Below are 25100 nucleotides of genomic sequence, written 5' to 3' on the forward strand. Positions count from 1 at the left end.
TGGAACGAAACATAAATTAAAAATAATAAATGTATAGAAGGTCGAGATGATCTATTGTATATTTCAAACGAACATAGTAAGTGTTGGGCCTAGGCCTAGCATCTAAAGAGTTGGGCCTAGCCCATGGTTTGACAACCACCCTCCCAAGTTGGTGTCCTTCAAGTTTCAACTTTTCACTAGCTAGCTCCTTAGAACTTTTAAACCCAATCTATCCTTTTGACTATTTTATTCACAATTTCAGTCCTAATTTTATTCCTTTTAATTGTGTAATATATATGGGTGGTGTAGACTCCCATTTTGTGCGGGGCTTATATAACACAAATTAGGAAAATCATTAATTCAATAAATAACAAAATATAGAAAAATTTCTGAATACATGGAAAAAAAATACATTAAAAATAGAAAAAACGGAAAAAGAAAATGCAACAGAAAATCTAGTGGACCGACAGTGTCAAACCTGCAAGCATTAAAGGAAAATGAAATTAGACATGTGGGAATTTACATAAGAAACATGTGGGTGAAGTTATGGTTTAACGCAAGCATAAATTGATCAATTCAATTTAATTTTGATTGATCAATTAGGTGCTAATTGATCAAAATAGAATCGATTGAATTGATCTCCTAAGCCTATAAATAGTGGACTTATGAGGGTGAGAGAGATAAACAGACATGGACAGGAATTGAGATCCAAAGAGAATAAAGAAAAGAATTGTTTTGTTGACAATTTTGAGAAAGAATTGTGAGGATCAGAAAGAAGAGCTGGAGAGCTTGAGGTTCAAAGATTGAGAAGCAAAAGGTTAAGGGCAAAAACAATAAAGACATTGGCAGTGGAGATCCAAAGTAGTAGGCTTGAGGATTGGAGATTAAAGAAAGAGGTTGGTTTGTTTTTTCAAAAAAAAAAAATTGTGTTAACTAGTTTAAATTTTAGGCATGTTTAAAAATTGAATTCTGTAATTTGATCTTAAATTTGAACAAGTCCTCAGACAGAAGCCATTTTAAACTATATAAATTTGAGAATTCTTTTAGAGTCATAAAAGGGGAGCTGGGGGTATTTGATTCAAATCTAAAAGAGAAGATCCAGATTTAGATCCAAATATCCACATTTGATTACTCAAGATTCGACCCAAAACCTGAGTCAACTTGACCTAGGACCAAGTCAACTAACCTGAATACCCAACCCAGGTCCAATGACCTGGGTCTCACCCAGACTCTTGGACCCAAGTCAATGTTGACTTGGGTCAGCTTAACACAACCAGCTTGTGGCCCAAATGGGCCTGGTCCAACTAAAGCCCAATTGCATTTAAGACTTACCCAAGGCCCATTTCCTACACATATCCATTCATTCACAACATACATATAAGAGTTATATGCACAAGTAAAATATTTATAAGTATACAACAAATATTCATATTTACATATAAAATATCATGGAGTAATCAAAAGGACCATTAAATTCAAATTTGGGATATTTCATAATTAATTAATGGCTCGACTCTTTAAGTCCCTAGTGGAGTTACCAAGTTGTCGCAACATCCCAAAGAAGGCGGGTCCAAAATGGCGAGAAATAATAATTTAAAAATTCAACGAAGTCGCCACTAACCCTATTATTTACCTAAGTATGGCTAGCTCACCTAATTATTACCTGTTGATTGGTCTCTAGACTAATCCTAAGCTAAGGAATCAGTAGTCTCAGTTTGTATTTACTAGAGTTAGGATCGAGAGTTCAATTATGCGTGGGGAAGGTACTAGCACCCCCTACGTACACACTCGTTCTACGAACGATACCTAATCAATCATGAATTATCCCTAAATTGAATCTAATGGTCTTTAATTAATTGATTTAAATAAATAAATACTAAAATTTTAAAATAATACATGAGATAAGGTGTGATTTAGGATTATCTAATAAGACTTCCAAATGAGTGGATCTTATTAGATAAAACCCCCCTCAGAACTAATATAAGTGAGGTCTGAAATATCTCTTTACCCTTTGTTTAATCATTGGAATGCATACACACACACACACACACACATACAAATAGAATATATACATATAATAATCAAATAAATTTATAACATTTTATCAAAAGGAGTTTTTTAAATATTTCCAGATTTTTTTCAAGTTTTTTTTTAGAATTTTCTAAAATTTTTCCAACAGTTTTCTATAATTTTTGAGGATTTTCAAAGGTTTTTTCCTTCATTTTTTATATTTTTATTTTCTTTTTTTATCTAAGTCAAAATAATTCAAAAAATATATATTTATTTTATTTTTTGATTTTTAAAATATTTTTCTTGATTTTTACTATTTTTTCTAATTTTTTAAAATTTTAAAAAAATTAATTTTAAAATTAAATAAATGAACTAACTGTTCAAACCGATTCAACCGATTCGATTGGACAAAATAGTTGGCCACGTGTCATCTAGAAATGGAGACAAGTACCACTGTTTTTTTCTATTTTCATTTTTTAAAATTTTCTATAGTAGAGTGATGTTAGCATGATGTCACTCGCCACGTGGCATGTCCTAATTAGCTGTGTGGATTAGATACAAATAACTGATGTGGCAGTGATCTGACCATTTAGAGAAAACACAGATTGGATGGCTAGGATTGTGTCATGTCGCCTCCTGGATAAACGGCCCTAGTTTTGCCACGTGTCATCGTACGAATGGTGACATGTGTCCCACACACACACACACACACACACACACATATATATATATATATATATATATATATAAAACTTTTTTTCTCTCTTTTCTTTACTCCACTCCTCTCTCTCTCTCTCTCTCTCTCTCTCTCTCTCTCTCTCTCTCTCTCTCTCTATTTTCTCTATCTTTCTTCTCTCTTTGTCTCTCTCTGTTTTTTTTTTCTCTCTCTCCATCTCGCATTCTCTCACGAACCTCTCTTTCTCTCTCTTCTTTTTTGTTTTCGTTCTTTCTCTTCTTTATGTTTCTTTTTTCTCTTCTTTCTATTTTTGATTTCTTTTCTTTTCAAATCTCACCCCTTTTCTTTTTAATTGTGTAGGTCTAGACCGAAAAGGAAATATAAGCAAAGAGCTTTGGGCACTCTGCCTTCAAATCCAAGCTCGGATCAAAAGATTTCAAAGATAAGTCCTATTATTGGTTCCTTTTCTTTTGATTTTTTTTTTTTGATTGTTTTCTTGAATTTTCTTGGCAATTTTCCCATAAGCCAAACGGGTTGAGATTTGTCTGACTTGGGTTCTAACCCAGGTTAGGTGGCTAGCTAGGTTAGGTTATGTTTAGGGTTTGATTGGGCTTAGTCTGGGTAGGCTAAGCTAAGGTTGGGCTAGTTTGGATTTGGGCTATGGTAGAATTGGGCCAGGAGCATGGGTTGTTGGGCTTAGTAGGTTGGGCTGGGGGACAATTGGGCTTTGGGTTTGAATTTAATTAAATGGACTTGAATTTAGTTAATGGGGTTTGGCCAATTGGGTTGAGCCCAATAGGCTCAAACTGGAATACAAGTTTATGGGTTTTAGTCCATTTAAGCTTGGGATTAGGTTAAAGGTCAATGGTCCTAGGTCCAAGTTAGACCTGGGTCTTAGATCTTCGAGTCAGATAATTAGGATTCAGGTCAAATTGACTAGGGTTTGGGTTATTGGATTTGGATATGGGTATAGGTATTCGGGTCTGGGTATCCTGGTCAAGTTGACTCAGTTCCTAGGTTGGGTCTCAAATCCGAGATATTGAACCCGAATGTAGATAATCAAATCTGGATTACAGACTCTTTTTTACATTCAAATCTCAAAAATTTAAATTTTAAATTTTTATAATTTTAATTATTAAAGAAGCAAACAGAACTTAAACAAAAATAAAGAAAATCAACATTTGTCTTTTAACTCATCCAATCTTTAAGTGGGCTGCTTTGAATCCCCACTGCCAATTTCTCTATTGCTTCTGCAATTCATGTTTTTTGATCTTCTATCTTCCTTTACCTTCTCAATTTCAAGCATTTAAACTCTTTTACAATTCTTAAGCAATCCCTCTCTTTGTCTCATTGTGTGTTTGAATTTCAATATCTGTTTGTCCTTCTCACTCTAAAAAATTCTCTATTTATAAGTTTAAAGATTCATTCAATTCAATACTGATTAAATCAAGCAGCACTAAATTTAATCAATCAAATTTATTTCAATTTTTCCACATTTCTCATATATCGATCTAATTGTTAGATTTTCTTTTGCAAGTTTGAATTTGAAGCTGAAAATGTTGGTGACTTCTTTTATTTCATTGTTTCAATTTTTGGTTATTTTCATAATTTTTTCCTAAATTTTCGCATTTTATGGAATAAAAATTTTGCCAAATTTTTGTTGTATTAGCTCCAAACAAAATGGGTTGTCTACATTCCTTATAACAAATCATAAAACTTTTTGTGTAATCATTTATTTTGTGATAGTAATATATATATATATATATATATATATATAAATATATATAATTATTCTATTATTAGGAATAAATATTATGCGAGCCAAATATAATTTAAAAATAATGAATTTATAGAAGGCCCACGTAATCTATTGTATATTTCAAATGAACATAGTAAGTGATGGGCCTAGCCCATGGTTTGACAACCACCCTATGCCTAAATAAGATTTATATAGCATATCAATTAATTTCTAAAAGAAAAAAAAAATACTAAAGCATTACATAGAAAAAAATAACATATAATAGAATAGATAAGATTTAAAGAAATCATATACAGTAATGTACTATTATTGTTTAATATCTATCATTAGCGTAGTACTTAAATATAATAAAATATTATATTTAATAATTTGTGTGTACATATATAATACTTTCATCTTGAAATATTAAAAAATTATTATTAAAAACAGTATACAAAATAATAGAATTATATATGCCAATGGATCATAAAATAATAGATTATTATATTGCTACTATGAAAATATAAATTTATTCATCCACAAAAAAATAATTTATACAACAATTTTGTCCAACTCAAGATTTCAGAAAGTATTTGTGGACTGGAATAATTTGAATTTTAATTAAAATACTAACTAAAAATATAAGAAGGATCACACCCAGTAGGTCAAGAAATGAAAGTATTTGCCCCCACGGGCATGGTACGGTGGAAAGGCATCAACAAGTAAGAAGGAGCATCGAGAGTTTAATTTCAGGTAAATATACTCACAGAGCCAGCGGTACCTATGGATGGTGAGAGTTTACCCTATGAGCCAATGAGGATCGTGGATGGTGAGAGTTCATTCTGTGAGCCAGCGGGGACCGTGAATGGTAATGAAGATGTATCCCGGGAGTCGGGTTGGCCTAACGTCCAACTGTTATACAAAAGCCGTGTCTGTATGCTGAATTTTACCCTGATCAGTGAAACTTAGGGGCGGAGGATGTTGATCCGTAGGTTTTGCGCCACACCAAGGGGTCCAAATGGCTCGTTGATGGCTGGAGTTCTTATGTAATAAAAAAAAAAAATAAAATGAAAGCATTCAATTATTTGAAGTAAAAAATCTGATTAATATAAATGATATATATATATATATATATATATATTCAACTATAAAAGATTGTAGTTAAATAAAAATATTTGCATTTGAAATATTTGTCTTGATAATAAACTTTGTTGGTACATTTATTGTTTGATAATATTATTTAATATATTTTGAAGTAATGGACAGACAAATTTATTTAGCAATATATTAAAATACTAATATATTTTGTTAATATAAATAATGAGCTGTACTTTATGCGTTTTATTAGTTTTAAAATATAAAATTTTTGAATTCCTAAATTTAATTTATAAGATATTTTAGGACAAAAATGACGACATAAAAATAAAAATGAAAACAAAATTAAAGAAAAGAAAAGAATATCCGAATTTTTTCAGAACAGAGGTAGAGGTATGCTATTGCCATAGCCTATAGATTCTGCAATTGGAAAAAATGGCGACATTTTCCATGGCATTGTCGCTCTCTTTCCCCACTCTTACCTCTTCAACTCTCCCCCGATTCAACCGGTATGCTTCTCGGCCATCCGCTTCTCATTTGAACTGTTCAATTCTTGAATTTTGATTTTGCTTTTTAATTTTAGCTTTAGTCCTTCCATCATAAGATAAAATTATTCCAAATTTCGAACGTTGTTTTTAATTCTTCGGCTCGGATCTTCTCTTTTCGCACAATTCTCAGTAGCTAATCGCCGATATTATTTCAACTTCAATGGAAATTCAGTGTTTTTATTTTGCTGTTTGATGCATACTATCTCTTCGTAAGTTTTCGAATTGCTTCCTCGATTAATCCAAAGCTCGCATTTTGTATAGATCGTCAGGTATGGCTTTTGCAAGCGTAGGCAAAGAGAGTAGTACTTGTTTGGGTGTGCGGGTGACTGAAGGGGTCGGGAAGTTACCAAAGGTTGTGCTCACTTCTGCTCACGGTAGGTAGGTGGTTTCTTTGAGCTCCTGTTGTTTGATCCGCATTTCTTTCATTATTTATTTCTTTAATCGTTTTTTTATTTTTTTATTTTTTGGGATTTATGATGCATTTTGTAGTTATGGTTGTAGTTTTTAATTAGTTTTGCTTTTAAAATAAAACAAGTTCTATGTCAAATGCAGCAATGTACCGGGTAATAGGATCCGCATTGTATAATCAAATGATACTTTAGCATTGGCTTATGTCTGGTGTATGGAGTCATTTCTATAACATAAAGAAACTTGCTTTGTGCATTTGGGCAATTTGTCTGTTCTTTCTTGCTTCTCTTGTTGAGTTTTATAGTTGATAGAATATTTATTTTCTAATCCAACAGTGAGGCTGAGATATATTTATTTGGAGGATGCATTACATCTTGGAAACTTTCAAATGGGAATGACCTTCTTTTTGTTCGCCCTGATGCTGTGTTCAACGGACAGAAACCTATCAGGTTGTTTTCTGTAGCACTGAATTTTTATTGGCTTTTTTCACCATTTGTGGACTCAACTGTTCATTTTGATACCTCCTGCTAGTGGAAGTTCCCCTTTGCAAACATGAAGTGGTGAACTACAAACTCTACAACTCACTTAGGCTGAGATATGATCATTACAATTACTTTTTATACATGTGATTTAAGGGTTCCTGGACCTTTCTTTTATAGCATTTATGGATTGGAAATTGCTTTTCTGCTGATTTATAAAATTTATTTATTTATTTATTTTGAATCTTTGTATTGCCTTAAAACTTCAAATTTGCCTTGCATACTAACTCTGTTTCCTTTGGGATAGTGGAGGCATTCCACATTGTTTCCCACAGTTTGGACCAGGCCCAATGCAACAGGTATGTACTTCTGTCATGTTCCCAATCACCACTATATGTACCTTTACTGTTTGTTGAATTTTCATTGTATTTCTCATGACTTATTAAGCACATAATTTTTTAGGAATGACTTAGATGATGTTTGTTGCATCTTTCTGGCCTTGTTTGTTTAATTTTTTTAATTAACATCTCGTGATGGTGGGAACCAAAATGAAAAATATTCTTTTTACTTTACACATGGTGTGCTTTTATTGGAGAACGAGACAAGAGGAAAGTAAGGAACTTTATCCTATTCTCGCCCATTTTTTAATTGGCCTTTGGCAATTGGAAAAAAAATTATAATAATTTTTCCTTCTAATTTTCCTCAAGTGTTAGTACTGCTGATGCTTGTGTCCTGAGGAAGGGCTTTTGGTAGATAATCTAAAAGCATGTACCTTTTCAAGAGATTAAAGCCAGTGTATGATGGTGTGCAATTTGGAATGGGTATTTCTAATCTCTTCCATGTTGGTTGAAATAGCACCAACTTTGTCAAGATTGGTTGCCTTAAAATGAATGTACTTTATTTCTTAAATTATCATACCCATTTTATGAGTCCTAACCTGTCACTGAAGTACCTGATAGGCTAACACAGTACTAGTTAGGCTTTAAAAGACCTTACACTAGTCAAAAGTGAACTATAATCATAATGCTTTTTACTGGATGCCTGAAAAGAATGAAATTGAGAAACTGTCAGCAAATGCCTATGTCATTGAGATTTTTTTTTTGGTGTCTTTTTTTGAGATATTATCATGTTAATAATTTATTTTTCAAACATTGGAATTGCTTGTGTTTGCAGCATGGATTTTCAAGGAATATGAATTGGTCTATTATTGATTCTGAAAATGTAGAAGGAAATCCTGTTGTTACGCTGGAGCTGAAGGATAGTCCTTACAGTCGTTCCATGTGGGATTACAGCTTTCAAGCATTATACAAGGTCAGGCAGTAATTTACTCCCCTACACAGAATTATCAGACAATGCTCAATAAGATATTAAGATGACCATTATGATTTCTCGTTAGGTTGATATTTATCACCTCTACCATTATAGATTTCATAAGAGTATGCAGTAATGTCTATTTATCTTAGCATTGCACTTTAATGTATATTAAATATCTCTTACAGATCAAATTTATTGTTTGTCTTTCAATCATGCACAGGTCACTCTGCAGATGAAAAATCTTTCAACAGAATTGACAATTACAAATACAGACAAGAGGCCATTTTCATTCAACGCGGCCTTACATACTTATTTTCGTGTAAGTATCAAATATTTTATGTTTGAAACTTGAGAGTGCTCAAAGAACCACAGTTAGTGGAACCAATGTGAGATTTTAATTTCCCTGGTTGTGTAGTCCTGTTATGCAGCAGTATCTGTGGCGTCCAAGAGCCATTGCTTGGAGGTCCTCCAATTCATTACCATAACAGCCTTTTATGGTCCGTTATAGTATTGTAGCAGCCATTGTGGATCTTATGGTCCACTAAAGGCTGTTGCTTGCTGTTACATTATGAGACTGGATGTGAATGACTAAAATGGGTCTTGTGAGGCTTTTTTTTTGGCTCCTTTGTGTGTGTGTGGGTGTGTTCACTTTTTCCCTATATGAAATCTTAGAAACTCATTTCAAGTTGGTATATTTTAGCTAGTAATTTTTTATTAAAAAATTAAAATCATTTTAGGTTTATTTTCTTTGATATTTAGTATGCATCTCTATTATTAAAAAAAAATATTTAGTGTGTATATTAGTAAATAGCTAGCATTCAAATACCTAACTTTGTCTCTCATTGAAATTACCTATTTTCATATGTAAGTTCTTTCAATTTTCCTTTTTAAAATATTTTCGTACACCTAATTTGGAGACAAAGAAATGCTCTATTGCTATTTTTTTTGGTTCTTGTTTGTTATATGAACATTCTATGTTTATATTGCATTCTAATTATGATTTCTTAGTTTAAACTTCACTTATATTTGATAAAGTAAAGTGGCAAATGCATGCTTCTTCTTGACAATTGCAACTCAATCAACCAAGATGACATCATATATTTGTAGTATATGTTATATTTAGATTGAGGGCGGGCCTTGGATAAATAAGGTTATTTCTTTGTGACCGGTTGGTCATAGGTTAGAGTCTAAGGAAACAACCTCTCTGCATAAAATTAGGGATAAGACTGTGTACACTGTGACGACCCTCTCTCTACCCTTACAAAGCGGGGAACCTTGTGGCCAGAGGATGGCCTTTTATGTTATATTTAGATTGTTGGAATTGGTGTATTCCCACAAAGGGGTGGTGAATTGGCTATTTAAAAATTTTTTTGCCTAGGTCAAATTAAAATCTGCAATTAGTATATCACAACCTAGGATCTGTCTAAGCTTTCACCAATTCAACAGATATTTATATATATATATAGTCAAATTAAAATTTGCAATTAGTATATCACAACCTAGGGTCTGTCTAAGCATTCACCAATTCAACAGATATATATATATACAACCTAGGGTTTGTCTAAGCATTCACCAATTCAACAGATATATATATATAACATGTATGTAATATAATCAAAACAATGAATAAATAAGCATATATGTGCGGAAATTAAAGTGCGAAAAATAAAAGACCGACACAAAATTTGTTATTAGGGTTTGGCCAATCCTGCCTACGTCCCCACCTTAAGCCACAGCTCAAAGATTCCACTAAGTGCTCGCTTAACGGGTGAAGTGTCACCAATTACAACCTCCTCTCCTTATTGGGCGAGGAATACCCCAGGTCACATTTACAGGACTGATACCTACCTACATCTTACAGGATGGTGCTCCTACTTTTCCTAACCAGGTCTAAACCACTCTGATGCACACTTTACGGGATGGTGTAAATCCAAGCTTTCCTAATCGGGTCTAAGCCTATCCAGGACTTTCTTAACCAGATCTAAGTCTATTCGGTGCACGTTATAGGGCAGTGTAATCCTCTTCCAGCCACATGCCAGGAATACAACTTCAATAATAATAAATTTTTGTACAACAGAAAATGCTTTTCAAAAAGCAGATGTGTACACAATGAAGCACTAATGCACTCACATGTGATATGAATTCAAAGCTCAAGTAAGTAAGGGTGTTTTTCTCAAAATGATTTTTCAACCTTTGAAACTAATCTATATGATGATTACTCAAAAGTTTTAACCCTAATAAAAATCTCTCCCTAAAATATTTTTCAAATAAAGTTAAAGGGAAACTAGGGTTTTGGCTCAAAAAGACTTTTGCAATCAAACACACATGAGCCTTTGAATCTTGCAATGGATGTGCAAGATTCATAAGCAAAAATAGATTTTCCCAAGAAAATATTTATCAAGAAATGCATGAGAAAACTTTAGGAAACACTCTCAAAAATGATTTTAAAAATTAAAGAGCAAGTGAGAGTGGGTGCTTGAAAAAGTGACCGGAATTCAATTTCAATATTTCTTGAATTCTTTTAAATATGTACATCCCAATCTTACAATATATAATACAAACAAAGACTCTAAACAAGGAAACAATCTCCCTACAGAATAATATACAATTTTTTACATTTACTCACTTTCCTAATTTACTCAGTATTGTCAAGGATACTCGAGATTTCAACACTCCCCCTCAAGTTGGATCATAGATATTAATCATATCCAACTTGCCAATGAAATCGTCAAAGTTCTGTCATGCTAACCCTTTAGTAAAGATATCTGAAAGTTTATTCCTTGGTAGGTACATAAGTCATACAGATGATTCCTTCTTCAACCTTCTCTTTGATAAAATGTCGGTCCACTTCCACATGTTTAGTCCTATCATGTTGAACTGGATTGAGAGAGATACTGATGGCTGCTTTGTTGTCACAATAAAGTTTGATAGGAAATTTCACCGAAACCTATAGCTCTTCCAAGAGTTTTCGTAACCATAGTCCTTCACATATCCCTTATGCAACTGCTCTGAATTCAGCGCTACTTTGAGCCACCACATTCTGTTTTTTAATCCTCCAAGTTACCAAATTTTCCTATACAAATGTGCAATATCCAGTGGTTGACCTTCTGTCTTCTGCCGATCTTGCGCAATCCACATCTGTGAAGATTTCCACTTCCTTGCGTTCACATTTTTTAAAGAAGAGTCCCTTGCCTGGAGAACCCTTGAGGTACCTGAGGATCTTATACATAACATCTAGATGAGTCTTTTTCGGTGAATGCATGTGTTGACTTACAACACTTACCGCAAATGCAATGTCGGGTCTGGTGTGCGATAAGTGAATTAGTTTACCAACCAATCTTTATTACCTTTCTCTTTCAACTAGTATTCCACATTCTTCGACCCTCTTTACTGCTTCAATCGGGGTTTCACTAGGTTTGCATCCAAGCATGCCAGTTTCGGTTAGAAGATCAAGGATATACTTTCGCTGAGAGACACTGATACCTTTCTTTGATCTAGCAATTTCCATTCCCAAGAAGTATTGCATTTGTCCTAGGTCTTTAACTTAAAATTCAGCAGCTAGGACTTTCTTTAATCTTTCCATGTCCACTGTATTATCTCCAGTTAGAATTATATCATCAACATATACTATCAGAATTGTTTTCTGATTGCCCTTGTCGATATCCCTGATTTTTAATTACCTTTTCAAATATGTCAAACCATGCTCTGAGGGATTGCTTGAGTCCATATAAGAACTTCTTGAGTTTGTATACTCTGTTTTCTTCACCTTTCTTACTGAATCCTGGTGGTATAGTCATGTAGACTTCTTCTTCTAGCTCACCATTTAGAAATGCATTCTTAATATCTAGTTGCTGCAGTGGCCAATCTAAGTTAGCTGCTAATGACAGGAGTACCCGAACTGTGTTTAGTTTTGCCACTGGTGCAAATGTCTTCGTGTAGTCAATGCCGTAAGTCTATGTAAATCCTTTTGCAACGAGTCTGGCTTTATATCATTCAATTGTCCCATCAGTTCTATATTTCACTGTGAAAACCCATTTGCAGCCAACTGGTTTCTTTCCACTTAGCAGGTTCATAACATTCCAAGTTTTATTTTTTTCGAGAGCACACATTTCTTCCATAACGGCTTCCCTCCATTTAGGACTTTCTAGAGCTTCTTGAATATCATTTGGAATTTTTATCCTGTCAAGGTTAGATGTAAAAATACGATACCATGTAGACAAAGTTTTATAGGACATGTATTTTGACTAGGGATATAGAGTACATGACCTAGTTTGTTTTCTGACTGCAATGGATAAATTTATGTCATCAGGTGTAGACTTATTAGAAGAAAGCTCATGATCATTGATTACCTGATTAGGACTGGGCGTCGACTCATGGTTGCTCGAAGCTATCACTGGTTCCAACTCTTTTGGTGCCTCAGGTATGAGATTCTCCCTGTGCTTTGTTTTTGGCTTTTTGGAGTAAACAAGTATTTCCTTTTGTTTTTCTGCATCTCCCCCTGAGTTTAAGTGATCATTTGTATATGGTAGGTCAGGACATGCCAATGTGAGACTCATTAGATGGCATAGATTCAGTAGTAAAGAAATCAAAGAACTGATCTTCACTCTACTTCTCCCCTTGAAGAGAGGGCTTCTGGAAATAAGGAGCGGTTTCAAAAAAAGTGACATCAAGGCTAACAAACATTTTTTTGGAGACTGGGTCATAACATTTGTAGCTGTTCTGGGTAGGAGAGTAATCAATAAAGATGCATTTAACAGCACGAGGTTCCAATTTATCTCGATTGTGAGCATGAACATGAACAAATGCAGTACATCCAAAGATTTTCAGAGGAAGACTGGAGTGGAGTCGAGAGGTAGGAAAATATTCCTAGAATTTTTGAAGAGGAGTTGTAAAGGAAAGAACTCGATTCGGTATTCGATTAATGAGATGTGTAGCTGTCAAGATAGCATCGCCCCAAAAATAGTTCTTCAAATTTGTAGTTAACATCAATGCCCGAGCTACTTCAAGTATATGTCTATTTTTTCGTTCAGTGACCCCATTTTGTTAAGGGGTATCCACACAAGAACTCTGATGTACAATTCCACTTTCTTGAAAATAATTTCCCAGAATTTCATTAAAATATTCTGTACCATTATCAGTATGTAGAATTTGAATGCAAGTTTGAAATTTGTGTTTGAATCATGGAGTGAAAACTGACAAAAATAGATCGGACTTCAGTTTTATCTTTCAACAAGTAGACCCAACAAATACGAGTATGATCATCAATAAAGGTAACAAACCATTTTGTATGAGTGCGATTGGGGGAGCGTGAGGGTCCCCAAATCACTGTGAATCATAGTGAATGGGCGGGATGGTTTGTATGTGGATTTTGGGAAAGAATTACGCTGGTGTTTTGCAAGCTCACAAACTTCACATTGAAAATCAGAAGACGTTTTATTGAAACAAATAGAAGAAAATAAACGTCTTAAATATTGAAAATTTGGATGACCCATCCTAGAATGCCATAACAAAAGTTCCCTATCTCTAGAAATAGATGCAGAATCACAAATTGTAGTATTATATAGTTCACTCGTATTTGCCTCCTCAAAGTAGTAGAGTCCCTCACACGCCATAGTACTGCCAATCGTCTTCCCCGATGATAGGTCCTAGAAAACACAATGAGATGAAACAAATTTAGTAGAGCAATTGGAATCTTTTGTCAACTGGCTAATGGATAACAAGTTGCAAGATAGCTTAGGAACATGTAGGACAAATTTTAAAGTTATAGAATCAAATATGCGAATACTTCCTTTGCCAGTAATAGGCGATAGAGATCCATCTGCAATTTTTACTTTTAGATTTCCAGTATATGGGGAATAGGATGAGAACAATTGATAAGAGTCAATCATATGATCAGATGCACCCGAGTCAATTATCCACGGTGATTTGTAATGGGATATAGTATTTGGGGCTGACAAAAAATTACCTCGGTGAGCTAGAGAACCAATGGAAGACTGACCCGATGTTTGAATTGAGGAAAACATTTTACATAGCTAATCCAACTACGCAGGACTGATTACACCACTTGGAGTGGTATTGTTGGTTTTTTCACCTTGTGATTTTTTAGTTGAACTGTCAATGGTAGCTTGATACCCACGATTTTTTTGATATTGTCTCGGCTTCCAATTTGCAGGCTTTCTATGAATCTCCCAACAGGTATCTTTTGAATGACTTGGCTTTCGACAGTGCTCGCACCATATTTTACCTTTTTGTGATCTTTGCCTGGATCCCGCAGGGCCTTTTGATATAAGGGCCGAGACGTGAGGCCTATTGGGATTTGGCCCATTCCCATTTGTACTCAGATTTTGGACGGACAGGTCTGGTCCGATACGATATCCTTGGGGCCTCAGCATCACTCGTCTCCTGCTTTCCTCCCTCCTTACCTTGGCGAATACTTCTCGGGTTGAAGGTAGAGGTCGCCAGCCGAGGATTCGTCCTCGCACGTCGTCAAGATCTCGGTTAAGGCCGGCCAAGAACTCGAAGACCCGTTCGTTTTCGAGCCTCCTCCTGTATCGCGTGCTGTCGTCGGAGCACTCCCATTCCTCTTCGATGCTCAGATCGAGCTCCTGCTAGAGATGGGTCATCTCCATGAAATACTCCGTGATATCTCTATCGCCTTGCCTCATCTGCCACAACCGGGTTTTGATTTTGAAGATTTGCGAATAACTCTCGACATCAGAGTAGGTTTCACGAACAGCGTCCCAGACATCCTTCGCCGTAGGCAAGAACAGGTAGATTTTTCCGATCGCCGGTTTCATCGAGTTGACAAGTCAAGCCGTGACCATGGAGTTTTCGGACCTCCATTTTTGCAAAGCGACAACATTGGTAGGGTTTGGTCTCCTCCGTTCGTCGATAAGGTATCCCAGTTTCCTTTTTCCTTCAATCACCAATTTTATAGATTGAGCTCATTCACAGAAGTTTTTTCCGTTCAATTTCTCCACTGAGAGTGGAAAGGCTCTATTGTCCAACCCATTCAAACCCCCAGCGGATGTAGCTTCCGAATCCCTGTCAGGTTTTCTAGAAGAGGTCGACCCTTTGCTGGTGCTGCTGGTCATCGTTAGCTAAGGTTGAGAAACCCTAGCTCTGATACCACTTGTTAGCACTGAAGGAGTCCATAGGTGTGCTTGATACACATGAGTGAGCACCAACTTGACCCAAAAGCTCAAGCCTATTGGGTCTTGGGCTACACCATGTATATAAGCACCCATAATTTACTCACTTATTCCAATGTGAGACAAACTCACAAGTGGAATTCTCAACAATCTCCCCCTCACTTGTGAGTTCCAACTGCTCCTCGTTGAACGGAAGCCATCTTCTCCCTTACGGGACAAATTCTCCAATAATTTGCTCAAGTGGGTGGGCCGTCTTACGTGTCTTGGATTGTATTCCAAATGGCGCCTCCAAAGCAATCCTACCTCCCATGTTTTGACCCAATTTGGATTCATCTTGGCAGCTTAGATGATGATTCTTCTTAGCCTTGGTCACACACTTTTAGACCCAGAGTTATGAACCGTTGGCTCTGATACCATGTGAGCGGAATTCAATTTCAATATTTCTTGAATTCTTTTAAATATGTACATCTCAATCTTAATATATATAATACAAACAAAGACTCTAAACAAGGAAACAAACTCCCTATAGAATAATACACAATTTTCTACATTTACTCACTTTCCTAATTTACTCAATATTGTCAAGGATACTCAGGATTTCAACAAAAAGATATACAACAAAACAACAAAACAATAAGAAAACCAAGCCTTAGTCTCACTTAATGTCCTAGTTTTTTCACACACAGCCGGTCCCAAGCCTGGGTAAAGGAGATTTGCATAGATAGCTAACAACCAGCATAAAAATTTGTCAGATCACTATGCTTGAAAAAGATATGCCCGAAATAAAATGAATGCCCTAAGGGAAATTTCTCTCTTTCAAAAGATTTGTTAAACAAGAATAAAAGAGAGATGGAGTATAAAATTTTGTCTCAAAAATGATTTTTGAAGTGAAAATGAATATGGGGGAACTTTGATTAAGAAAGGATTTTGAAGTTAATCAAAGTTGCTAATTTTGCTAATGAAAGGGGTATTTATAGATTTTCCCGAAAATCTGACCGTTAGGGACACGCTCGGCATTTTTCAATTTGTTTAATCAAAAAATAATTATGTTTAAGCACTTAAAAATGGACCAACTCGAGAGGTTCGCTTGGCTGACCTTCAGCGTCAATCGACCGAACACTCACAGCCATTTTGAATTTTGAAATAGGTTTTGAAAAGTAAGGTGTAGTCCCAAGAGGGGGGGGGGGTGAGTTGGGTTTTTTTAAAAATTTCTTTGAACTCTTTTTATAAATTCCCAACTTATTGTAAGTTTAGTAATCACACAAGGATGATTTCAATTACAATATCGACTAGGAATCAATATTCACTTTTAAAACTTTATGAATGAGTACATTGATCTTGCAACAATTTTAACTTACTACCCAAATAATAAGCCAATCTCAATTCACAAGTTAGTTGATTAAATGAAGTATGAATTTCCATTACAATATCAGCTGAAAACCAAATTTACGTTTAAATCTTAATTAGAAAGTATATTAACTTGATCTTGCAGCAATTTAAATCCACACCCAATCAATCAATCAATCAATCAATAAGCCAACACAATCCACAAGTTACTTAAATAATATATGAATTGCAACAGTGTTTTCAAGATTCAAATTTTGTTATCAATTAGGTTTCTTGATCAATGTTCTTCCTTTAATCTACGTTTCCACAAACGATTAATCAAAGTACTCCCTTTAAGGTTTCCGCAAAAGATCAATCAACATACTCTCTTTAATTAAAAGTTTTCCTCAATCTCAATATCAATTTAATTTCCAATATTTAAATAAACATCCACGCACTTTATATATGCAGAAAATTAAAAAGTAGGGAAGAGAGTGAGATCGAGTTTTTACGAGATTTGGCTATATCCGCATACATCCTCGCCTTAGGCAACACACCTAAGGATTCCACTATACCACTCTTTTACGGGTAGGAGTAACTTTACAACACTCCTTCAATAGGTTGGAGCCCTCCTCTCCAAGCGATACCCCATGCTCGGTACAACTATTAAACAGCCCTGAACTTTCAAGAAAACAAGAAAACAAGAAAGAACTTCTTGCGTACAAGAATTACTCTCAAAAAGAGCAGATTAGTACAAGTTATAGCATAGCTGAGAATACTTCAATTAAAATATCAATGAAGAATAGAATTGAAGCTCAGAGATTATATCGCTGGGATCTTTTTTTGGATTGATCAAACTCAGAGTTTTATGCTCAAAGATCGTTGAACAATAGCACAACAAATCTTAGTAAAACTCCAGCAAGTATGTGAGCAAGAGAGCTTTTGGAAGAGTATGAAAGTTGTGTGCTTGATTGCTGTTATGAATTCCTGGTGAGATTTGATTTGTGAAATCATGTATTTATAGGTTTAAAAAGTCATATTTTCGTGTTGCCCAAGTTATTTGGAGTGTTTCCCAAGTTTTTACAAAGTTTAGGGCACAAGCAATTTAATTTGGAGACATTTAAAAGTTGTTTTAAAATAGCCGTTATGAAGGTCAGGCGCCTGAACTCATCAGAGTCAGTCACCTTGACTTTAAATACAACGTATTATCACAGTCAGAACAGGGTTAGGCGCCTGTGCCTATACCGTCTTCCCATTTTAATTCAGCAAAACTATCAGTCGCCTAACCAGACAAGGGTCAGTCCCCTGGGCAGTTAAAACATTGTTTTTTAAACCTTGTTTCCAAGAACTCTTGCCAACTTGTTTTGATACTTTTGAAAGATATTTTCAAGAGTTTTCAAAATAAGGTCTCTAGGTCCATGCTTAACCCTAATGAGCTTCAAAGCATTCATTTTGATATTTAGTTGAAGTACTTACAGAAGACTTCCTTAAGACTTTAAAACTTTCTAAACTTGAAGTCTTCATGTATGTGTTTGCTTTGAGTCCATTTTGTCTTAAGCTTCAATATCCTTTAAGCTTCCACAAGATTTGTCTGTCGTTGACCTTTTAAGCTTCCTTTTGTTCACTTGTTGTTGGAGTATGAGCTTTTAATAATCACTTGTGATCTTGGACTCTTAATACTTGAACTTTTGAACTTCATATACTTGATTTCCTGAAACATCATTACTTAGACCATAAAATGTTAAATTTACCTTGATTTATTATCATCAAAATAAGATTTGAAAGTCATGTTAGGCCAACAGGTTCGGTCGGATGTAGGAGGTGGCCGGTTGGCTGGCCAAGTTGATTTCTCGAGCCTTCGTAGGTTCGGTCGCCCATGGGCAAAGGACGGTTAGCCGAGCTTGAGGTCCGGTTGACCAAGGCTTTCTAAGGCACAAAGTGCTGATCGGTTGAGGCTAACTAAACACCCAATCGTAGAGGGTCGGTCGACTGAGGTGTTTTAACATGTAAAGGATCGGTCGACCGAGGTTTTTTAATTAAGCCTAAAAATGTAACGTCGGTCAACCTTCGGTCAATCGAAGTCTTTGTAAAATTAATTAAAGCCCGGTTTTTGCCCCAATCTTGACCCTAAAGATATTTCTAAAACCTTTGTATGATTTTAGTCTTTTTAGAAAAAGGTTTTTGGTGCAAGTGTTGGGTCCCCTAAGGTTTGTCTACTATCATCATGAGCTATCATCCAAATTAAAATAAAAATATATGTCTTCATTTCCTTTGCTCTTCTGTCTTCCATGGAATGCACCAGATGATATGAGTTTTAAGTCCTTTTGGCTTTCATTTCCCTTTGTTTTATGTGCATGCTAAATTAAACTCCTGTTCAAGCACTCAATGCACAGATAAGACACTTGTGCTTTGTCAGCATCAAAACAGAGATTGAACTCAAAGAGTCAACATAGATTGATTAAAATTAACTAAAAATCATTTAATGTAGGATTATTGGGATCAACGCATGTGAATCTATATGTTTTTAACAAGTCTGCTAATGCAAAAAATGAATTCATGGATGCATTGCTTGTTACTCATTATGTAAAGTCCATGATGACGACAACTGTTACACTGTAGTGTGTTACCATTATGCTGACCGCTGCCCTTTTTCAGAACAGCTATGTGTAATTTTTGTATTAAATCTGTGTTCATCAATAAGTTGCTGGGAGGAATTTTGAAATAATTTTGGAATTATCCACAATAATTTTTTGTATTAATATTCGCTATCTTTTAAATGTATGCATCACAATGGAGTTGCTTGCATCAAGTTTAATGGATGAGAACTTAATCTCAACTCTTTCAGTTATTATTGTTCAGGCTTCTGTAAATGGGGCAGCTGTGAGAGGTCTGAGAGGCTGCAAAACATTGAACAAAGATCCAGATCCTAAGAATCCACTAGAGGGTAAGGAAGAAAGGTCAGTATAATTTTTACTGAGCTCTCATCCATTTTTTCTCAGGGTATTTGACATGACTAATGTGTTTATGAAACTGAAAAAAAAAAGTCCTCTTTCAAATCACGAAGTTTTCTGTGTCCAGCTTAGTGTTGGTTCTTTCAGTTGTATATTTGTCCTGGCAACTCTACTTGTGCTCTCTCTCTCTCTCTCTCATGCACACATACACACAGAGACATGCAGTGGCAGAGACAAAATAATGTTTTTCGAGAGGCAAAGTAGAGCAACTACATTAAAGAAATTATAGGCTTAAGTACAATTTTCTCAGGGGGAAAAGGTTAAAATGTAAAATATCTTCTTTTGTTGGGTGGTGAGATAAAACTAATGGGGCTTTAGTATAAATATTAAAAGTCAGGCATGTGAGTGCCACCCTCTCCTTGCATCCACAACTGCACATGTATGTTTGTTACAATCCCAAATCGGATGAGTACTAGGGAGATCTTAGGCTTATAAGGATGGTTTGAACTCCAAGTATGTGAGGCACCTTTTATAGGACAAAACCGTGAAACAAGTATGCCAAAACGGACAATACTTCACTAGAGGTGTGCTGCAACCATTACATTTGGTATTAGAATCACCTTGGGGGTACTGTAATTTGGGTGAATTCTACACAAGGATGTAGTTCCCACATAAGGGCGTGGGGCACTTTGATGAGGACATCATTGATTGGACGGGATATCCTGCCATGATCACACATTGGACGTGACTAAGGAGATCTTGGTCGATGGTTTGGGCTTCAATTATGCGAGACGCCTTTTATTGGACAAAACCATGAGGCAATGCTACCTAGAACGTGGAACATTTTGGTTTTGTGGAATGGGAAAGGAATTACAATATGACACATGCTCTAAAATGTGGAAGGTTAGGTGTATACTTTAGTAGATATATTTGGTGAGAAAAGTGTAATGGCACTTGTATATTATGGAGAGGATGTTGAGGTGTCCATAAATATAGAAGAGATTTTTTTTTTTTTTTTTTTTTTGTGAAATAGATAAATAATGGCAAAAAATAGAATTAAAATGTGCTGATTCCCCTCTTTTAACAAATAAGAAAATATGTTATACAAAAAATATTGAATTAAAACTTTGGGTCATTAGATTTATTGTTTTAGAATGAAAATGTACCATTTTCAGAATGTTCGTACCAATACATAATTTCCTAAGGTGTTAGCTTTTTTTGGTAACTATGCCACGAAGCTAGTTGACCAAAATGGAAAATCCTCACTGGAGCTGGGCCGTGACTTTTGCATGTATTCATGTATTTATTTTTAGATATTTGTTCTGTGCTTCTCATTCATGTCTCTCAAGGGAGAAAGGATGCTTTTTACATTGAAGATATGGACCATGTTCAAAATACAGATCCTTTCTCCTCCCATTTTTTGAGGCTCGCTTCATTTTTTAGGATGTGATAGGGCAGTGGATATTATACTGTCAAATAAAAAATTAGAAACTCAGAATTAGTATGAAGAAATTGATTCTGAACTTAATTTACTGATTGAGCAATATTTGTATTTTTCTAATGTGCTCATGCTTCCATTATCTGTTTCTGTTAATTTCAGTTCAGCTCATTCTGCTGTCTGTAATAGTGTAATCACACCTACATTTACAGATACATGAGTATTCTCTGTCAATGTTTACACATAGTTGTGTTTTAATATATAATATATATTTTACATGCTATATGATGTGATTGCATTGCATGCTACATTATGGTAAATAACTAAATATACAGTTCCACCATTTTTGGAAAATTGTAACAAGGAATCAGATTAAAGCTTTATTCTAGAAATACAATAATCTTTGAGTTTAAGATTTGGAAAGCAACCACTTGACCCCTCCCCACTTCTTATGCGGGGGAAAAGTGGGGAGGAAAAAAGAAAGTTTGATGGTTCAATGTCCCTTGCGATTGACTTGTTGCGTCAAAGTTAAAACTAATTGTGCACAATAAGAACTTATACTAACACATTGGGCATTAAAACCCTTATTGCTAACACATCAGACATTAAAATCAGTAGAATTAACTATTAAGGTTTTAGAGTCCTTATAATCGGTGTTGTTTATTTTTTATGATGAAAATTCAAAAAAATTCAGATCATTAAGAACTCAGAGTTTAGTACAAATATTAATTAATGCAGTGAAATATCACTTGCAAAATATATTTGTAATGCCACTTAGGTTGCATTTGGTTCGTAGAATGGAAAAGGATGGGAATGGAATAGCTTTAATTTATGAGGTTGTCATTTTAAGACAAATTACTTGCAAAAGCTGTTTATTACAACTAATATGGAATAACATAGTTCACATGGTTAAATTTGGGAGTTGTTTATTACATTTAGTATGAAATAATGTAGTTCACATGGTCAAATTTGGGGATTGTCTATTACATAAAGCAGGTTCACGCAGTCAAATTTGGGAATTGTCCTCATCTATACTCCATATTTGTTGGAATAAAACCAAGTCTTGCATGATAATTTTCCTTGAGATGGCATCCCTCCCTATATAATTGTTATTTCATTCCTTCCCTATTCCATTATGAGAACCAAACCTGAAGTTAGATGAGGACTGAGAATTTGTATATAATTTATTAACTTTGTTGAATGGAGGGAAAATGATTCATATAGCTGACCCCACTTAGTAGGACTTAAGATGACGTTGTTGTTGATGATTATTAACTTTGTCGACGCCCCTTCATAAGCATCAGATAGCTTTTGAAATTTAGATGCTTTTCTTTAGTGTTTTTCCAGTTTTTTAAAAAATTAAATTAATTATGTGGCATGCAGCATGAGAGGGAGATAGGTTAACACAACATAATTACATGATAAAGTACATGGATTGACATCTATGCAGTCAGACATGTTCCAATGTTAAAGGGGTAGAATATAGCTAAATATCTCCTGAAAGCACCAAGTTTCATTGGAATTCAGTCTGTTCTCATATTTGATTTGGCTGTCCTCTCATGAATCTTCTGGTAGTAACCGTTCAATATTTCTAACTGCTATCTTCTCAATGTAGGGATGTGATCACTTTTCCTGGATTTGTTGATTGCATTTACCTTGATGCTCCTAATGAGTTGCATCTTGATAATGGATTGGGTGATGTAATATCTCTCAGGAATACAAAGTAAAACGAAATCCTCTTATAAATCTATAATGTATCTTTTGCTGGTTTTCCATCTTGTTTTATCACGCAATTTACTCCATTTTTCAATTCATCTTGCCAATGCAGCTGGTCAGATGCTGTTTTGTGGAATCCATACCTGCTGATGGAAGCATTCTACAAAGATTTTGTATGTGTTGAAAATGCCAAGGTATTAAAATACTAATTAGTGTTTTTGTATCTATATTCTATACATTGATAAAACTAGGTTTATCTTCCTCTTGTATGCTAGCTTGACTTGCTGATGCATGATTGAGGCTGTTCAGTCAGCTGGCTGCTTCCTGGATTTGTTTATATGGCGAATTAAATCAGAAGATTTTCTGAATATTTTTCCAAAAAGCTTGAAACAATCAATGGTGGCATGTTTGAGTTACAGTGTGTCTATTTTGAATTTTTTCTATTATCCAGCGAAGAGGTGGCATGCTGATTGAGCAGTTGTAGCCATCCTACCTATTGCAATGTCTTGCCCATGATTCTTCAGACATTTTTTAATGTGCTTTTTTCCCTTCATGCTGAACTTAGATTGGAAAAGTCCAGCTGGAGCCTGAACAATCTTGGACAGCCACGCAGCATCTTAGCACTGCCTGAGGTTTAGCCGTGGCCAACTTTCCGAGTTTGTAGAAGTAATCATGACTAATTTCAATTTTGCTTTTGTTTCTCGAATATATATTTTTATTTTTCTTTTAAATGGTTTACTGGCACGAATGAGGCACTCTTGCTAGTCCAATGTTCTCCAAAACATTGTTTCATGTTAATGTGTGTTTGGTTGACATATTGATATCCATATTTTATTATGTATTCCAGGATAAGTGGGTAATGCAATTTCTTGTACTCTTTTTCTCTCACTCTCTGATAATTCCCACAACTACGGTTTCCATCTTTGAATAGGAGGAACCAAGTTATACCCCACACACCAATCTCCCTAGGTTACATACTGCATTCCTTGCAAAGTTGAAGATCCTTGGTAATACAAATTGTCATCCCTTGGTCTGTACTGATAAGCTCAAAAGCAATAGCCAGCTTCTCATGGTGGTGATGAATGGTTTTTTGTTTTTCCTCATCTTGGAGATCAAATAGCAAGTTCCCTATTGCATATATATTGTTCTTGTCATGGTCCCTTCACAATCTGATCTCATGTGGAGATGAGTGCCTTTCATCCGTGGTTTTGACCCATCTCCACAACCTTACATACAGTCAAAATCCCTGTGGAAATTATCAGTTCTGGCTTGACCCTAGCTTTTGCTTTTGCATAAACCCATGTCAAAGTTCCGAGATAAAATGTCTTGTTGGGGGGTTGGCGTTTGGGTTTGGTCGAAGGAAAAACACACTGCCAGATGTGATATAGATGTGAGGCAATGAATTTGTCATGTACCTCTGAACCAAAGCCCCTTTTAATGATCCAATGTCTGGGCATGGATTTGTTGGTTTTATTTCAAAAAGTGCAGGAAAGGGAATAGAAAGCATTATGTGGAATTGAATGGTGTGCAGCATCTGATGTTCAACTTTTCTTCTGGTTCCTCTGTGGATGAGTATCTCAGATCATGGTATTCAACATGAAAGTGCTGGGTCTGCAGATTTTATTGAAAACCCATCCAGGCATGGGCTAAGTTTCCAGTTGTTGAAATGCAGAATTCTGGACAAGGGTCTTGATATATTAACCATTGGAATGAAGACAATGTACTGTTGTACTTCTACACCTTGTGGTTTTTAATTTTCAGTGACAAAGATAAAAGCTCTTGGTGAATTCCAATTGACATGAATATCTAAGGTTCATTTATTTTTCCTTTTTCCCTTTTGATTCAAATTTTTGCAAACTACTTTCAGAGGTTTCCTGTTTGTTCATATTGTCAGTGACATGTTATTGATGAGTCAGAATTGTGTGTAATATTTGATACTCCAAATTGTTCAGTCTGTCTGGACAACCTGTTGAAGCTTACAGGGAGAATCATTAATTGCTTAAATGATCAATTCCCCACAACAACTACTGAATAGAAACCAAGTGCTAAACATGCCAATCATGGGTCAATTTTAGGAGACTTGAACCCTGTCTACTGTGTGGAGATCAGGAGGTAAGACCACTGGACTTGAGGGCTGTCTTTGTTAACAAATAAATCAAGTTATTTTTTTCCATTGAAATGAAAGAAAAGATTCAACAATTGAAACAACAAAAAACTACTAATACCCCCTACTATATGTTCTTCTCAACTACAATTTAATAAGAAAACAAA

General features: G+C 35.1%; 1 protein-coding gene across 4 annotated transcripts; it reads left to right on the forward strand.

The window, feature by feature from the left end:
* Positions 1-2867: 2867 nt before the first annotated feature.
* On the forward strand, positions 2868-23717 carry LOC131146257 (putative glucose-6-phosphate 1-epimerase). 4 transcript variants are annotated; one of them, XM_058095733.1, is made up of 11 exons: positions 2868-6007; positions 6308-6424; positions 6790-6903; positions 7241-7292; positions 8107-8244; positions 8468-8566; positions 12605-12667; positions 19584-19681; positions 22729-22836; positions 22942-23023; positions 23395-23717. In XM_058095733.1, exons 1-11 carry the CDS (start codon positions 5934-5936, stop codon positions 23458-23460), a joined length of 1011 nt encoding a protein of 336 aa, XP_057951716.1. In that variant the 5' UTR covers positions 2868-5933; the 3' UTR covers positions 23461-23717. The 4 variants fall into 4 exon arrangements, with proteins under 4 accessions (XP_057951716.1, XP_057951730.1, XP_057951722.1 ...); XM_058095747.1 differs by lacking the exon at positions 22729-22836; XM_058095739.1 differs by lacking the exon at positions 12605-12667.
* The last annotated feature ends 1383 nt before the right edge of the window (positions 23718-25100 follow it).

The sequence above is a fragment of the Malania oleifera genome, chromosome 1 (assembly GCF_029873635.1).
Source record: "Malania oleifera isolate guangnan ecotype guangnan chromosome 1, ASM2987363v1, whole genome shotgun sequence".
Taxonomy (NCBI): Eukaryota; Viridiplantae; Streptophyta; class Magnoliopsida; order Santalales; family Ximeniaceae; genus Malania; species Malania oleifera.

Bases quoted from the DNA above. Each gene is read 5' to 3' on its own strand.
- LOC131146257 (XM_058095733.1), top strand. From the start codon at position 5,934: ATGGCGACATTTTCCATGGCATTGTCGCTCTCTTTCCCCACTCTTACC. The intron at 6,008-6,307 runs GTATGCTTCTCG...CATTTTGTATAG, and splicing joins ACTCTCCCCCGATTCAACCG to ATCGTCAGGTATGGCTTTTG. The intron at 7,293-8,106 runs GTATGTACTTCT...TTGTGTTTGCAG, and splicing joins GACCAGGCCCAATGCAACAG to CATGGATTTTCAAGGAATAT.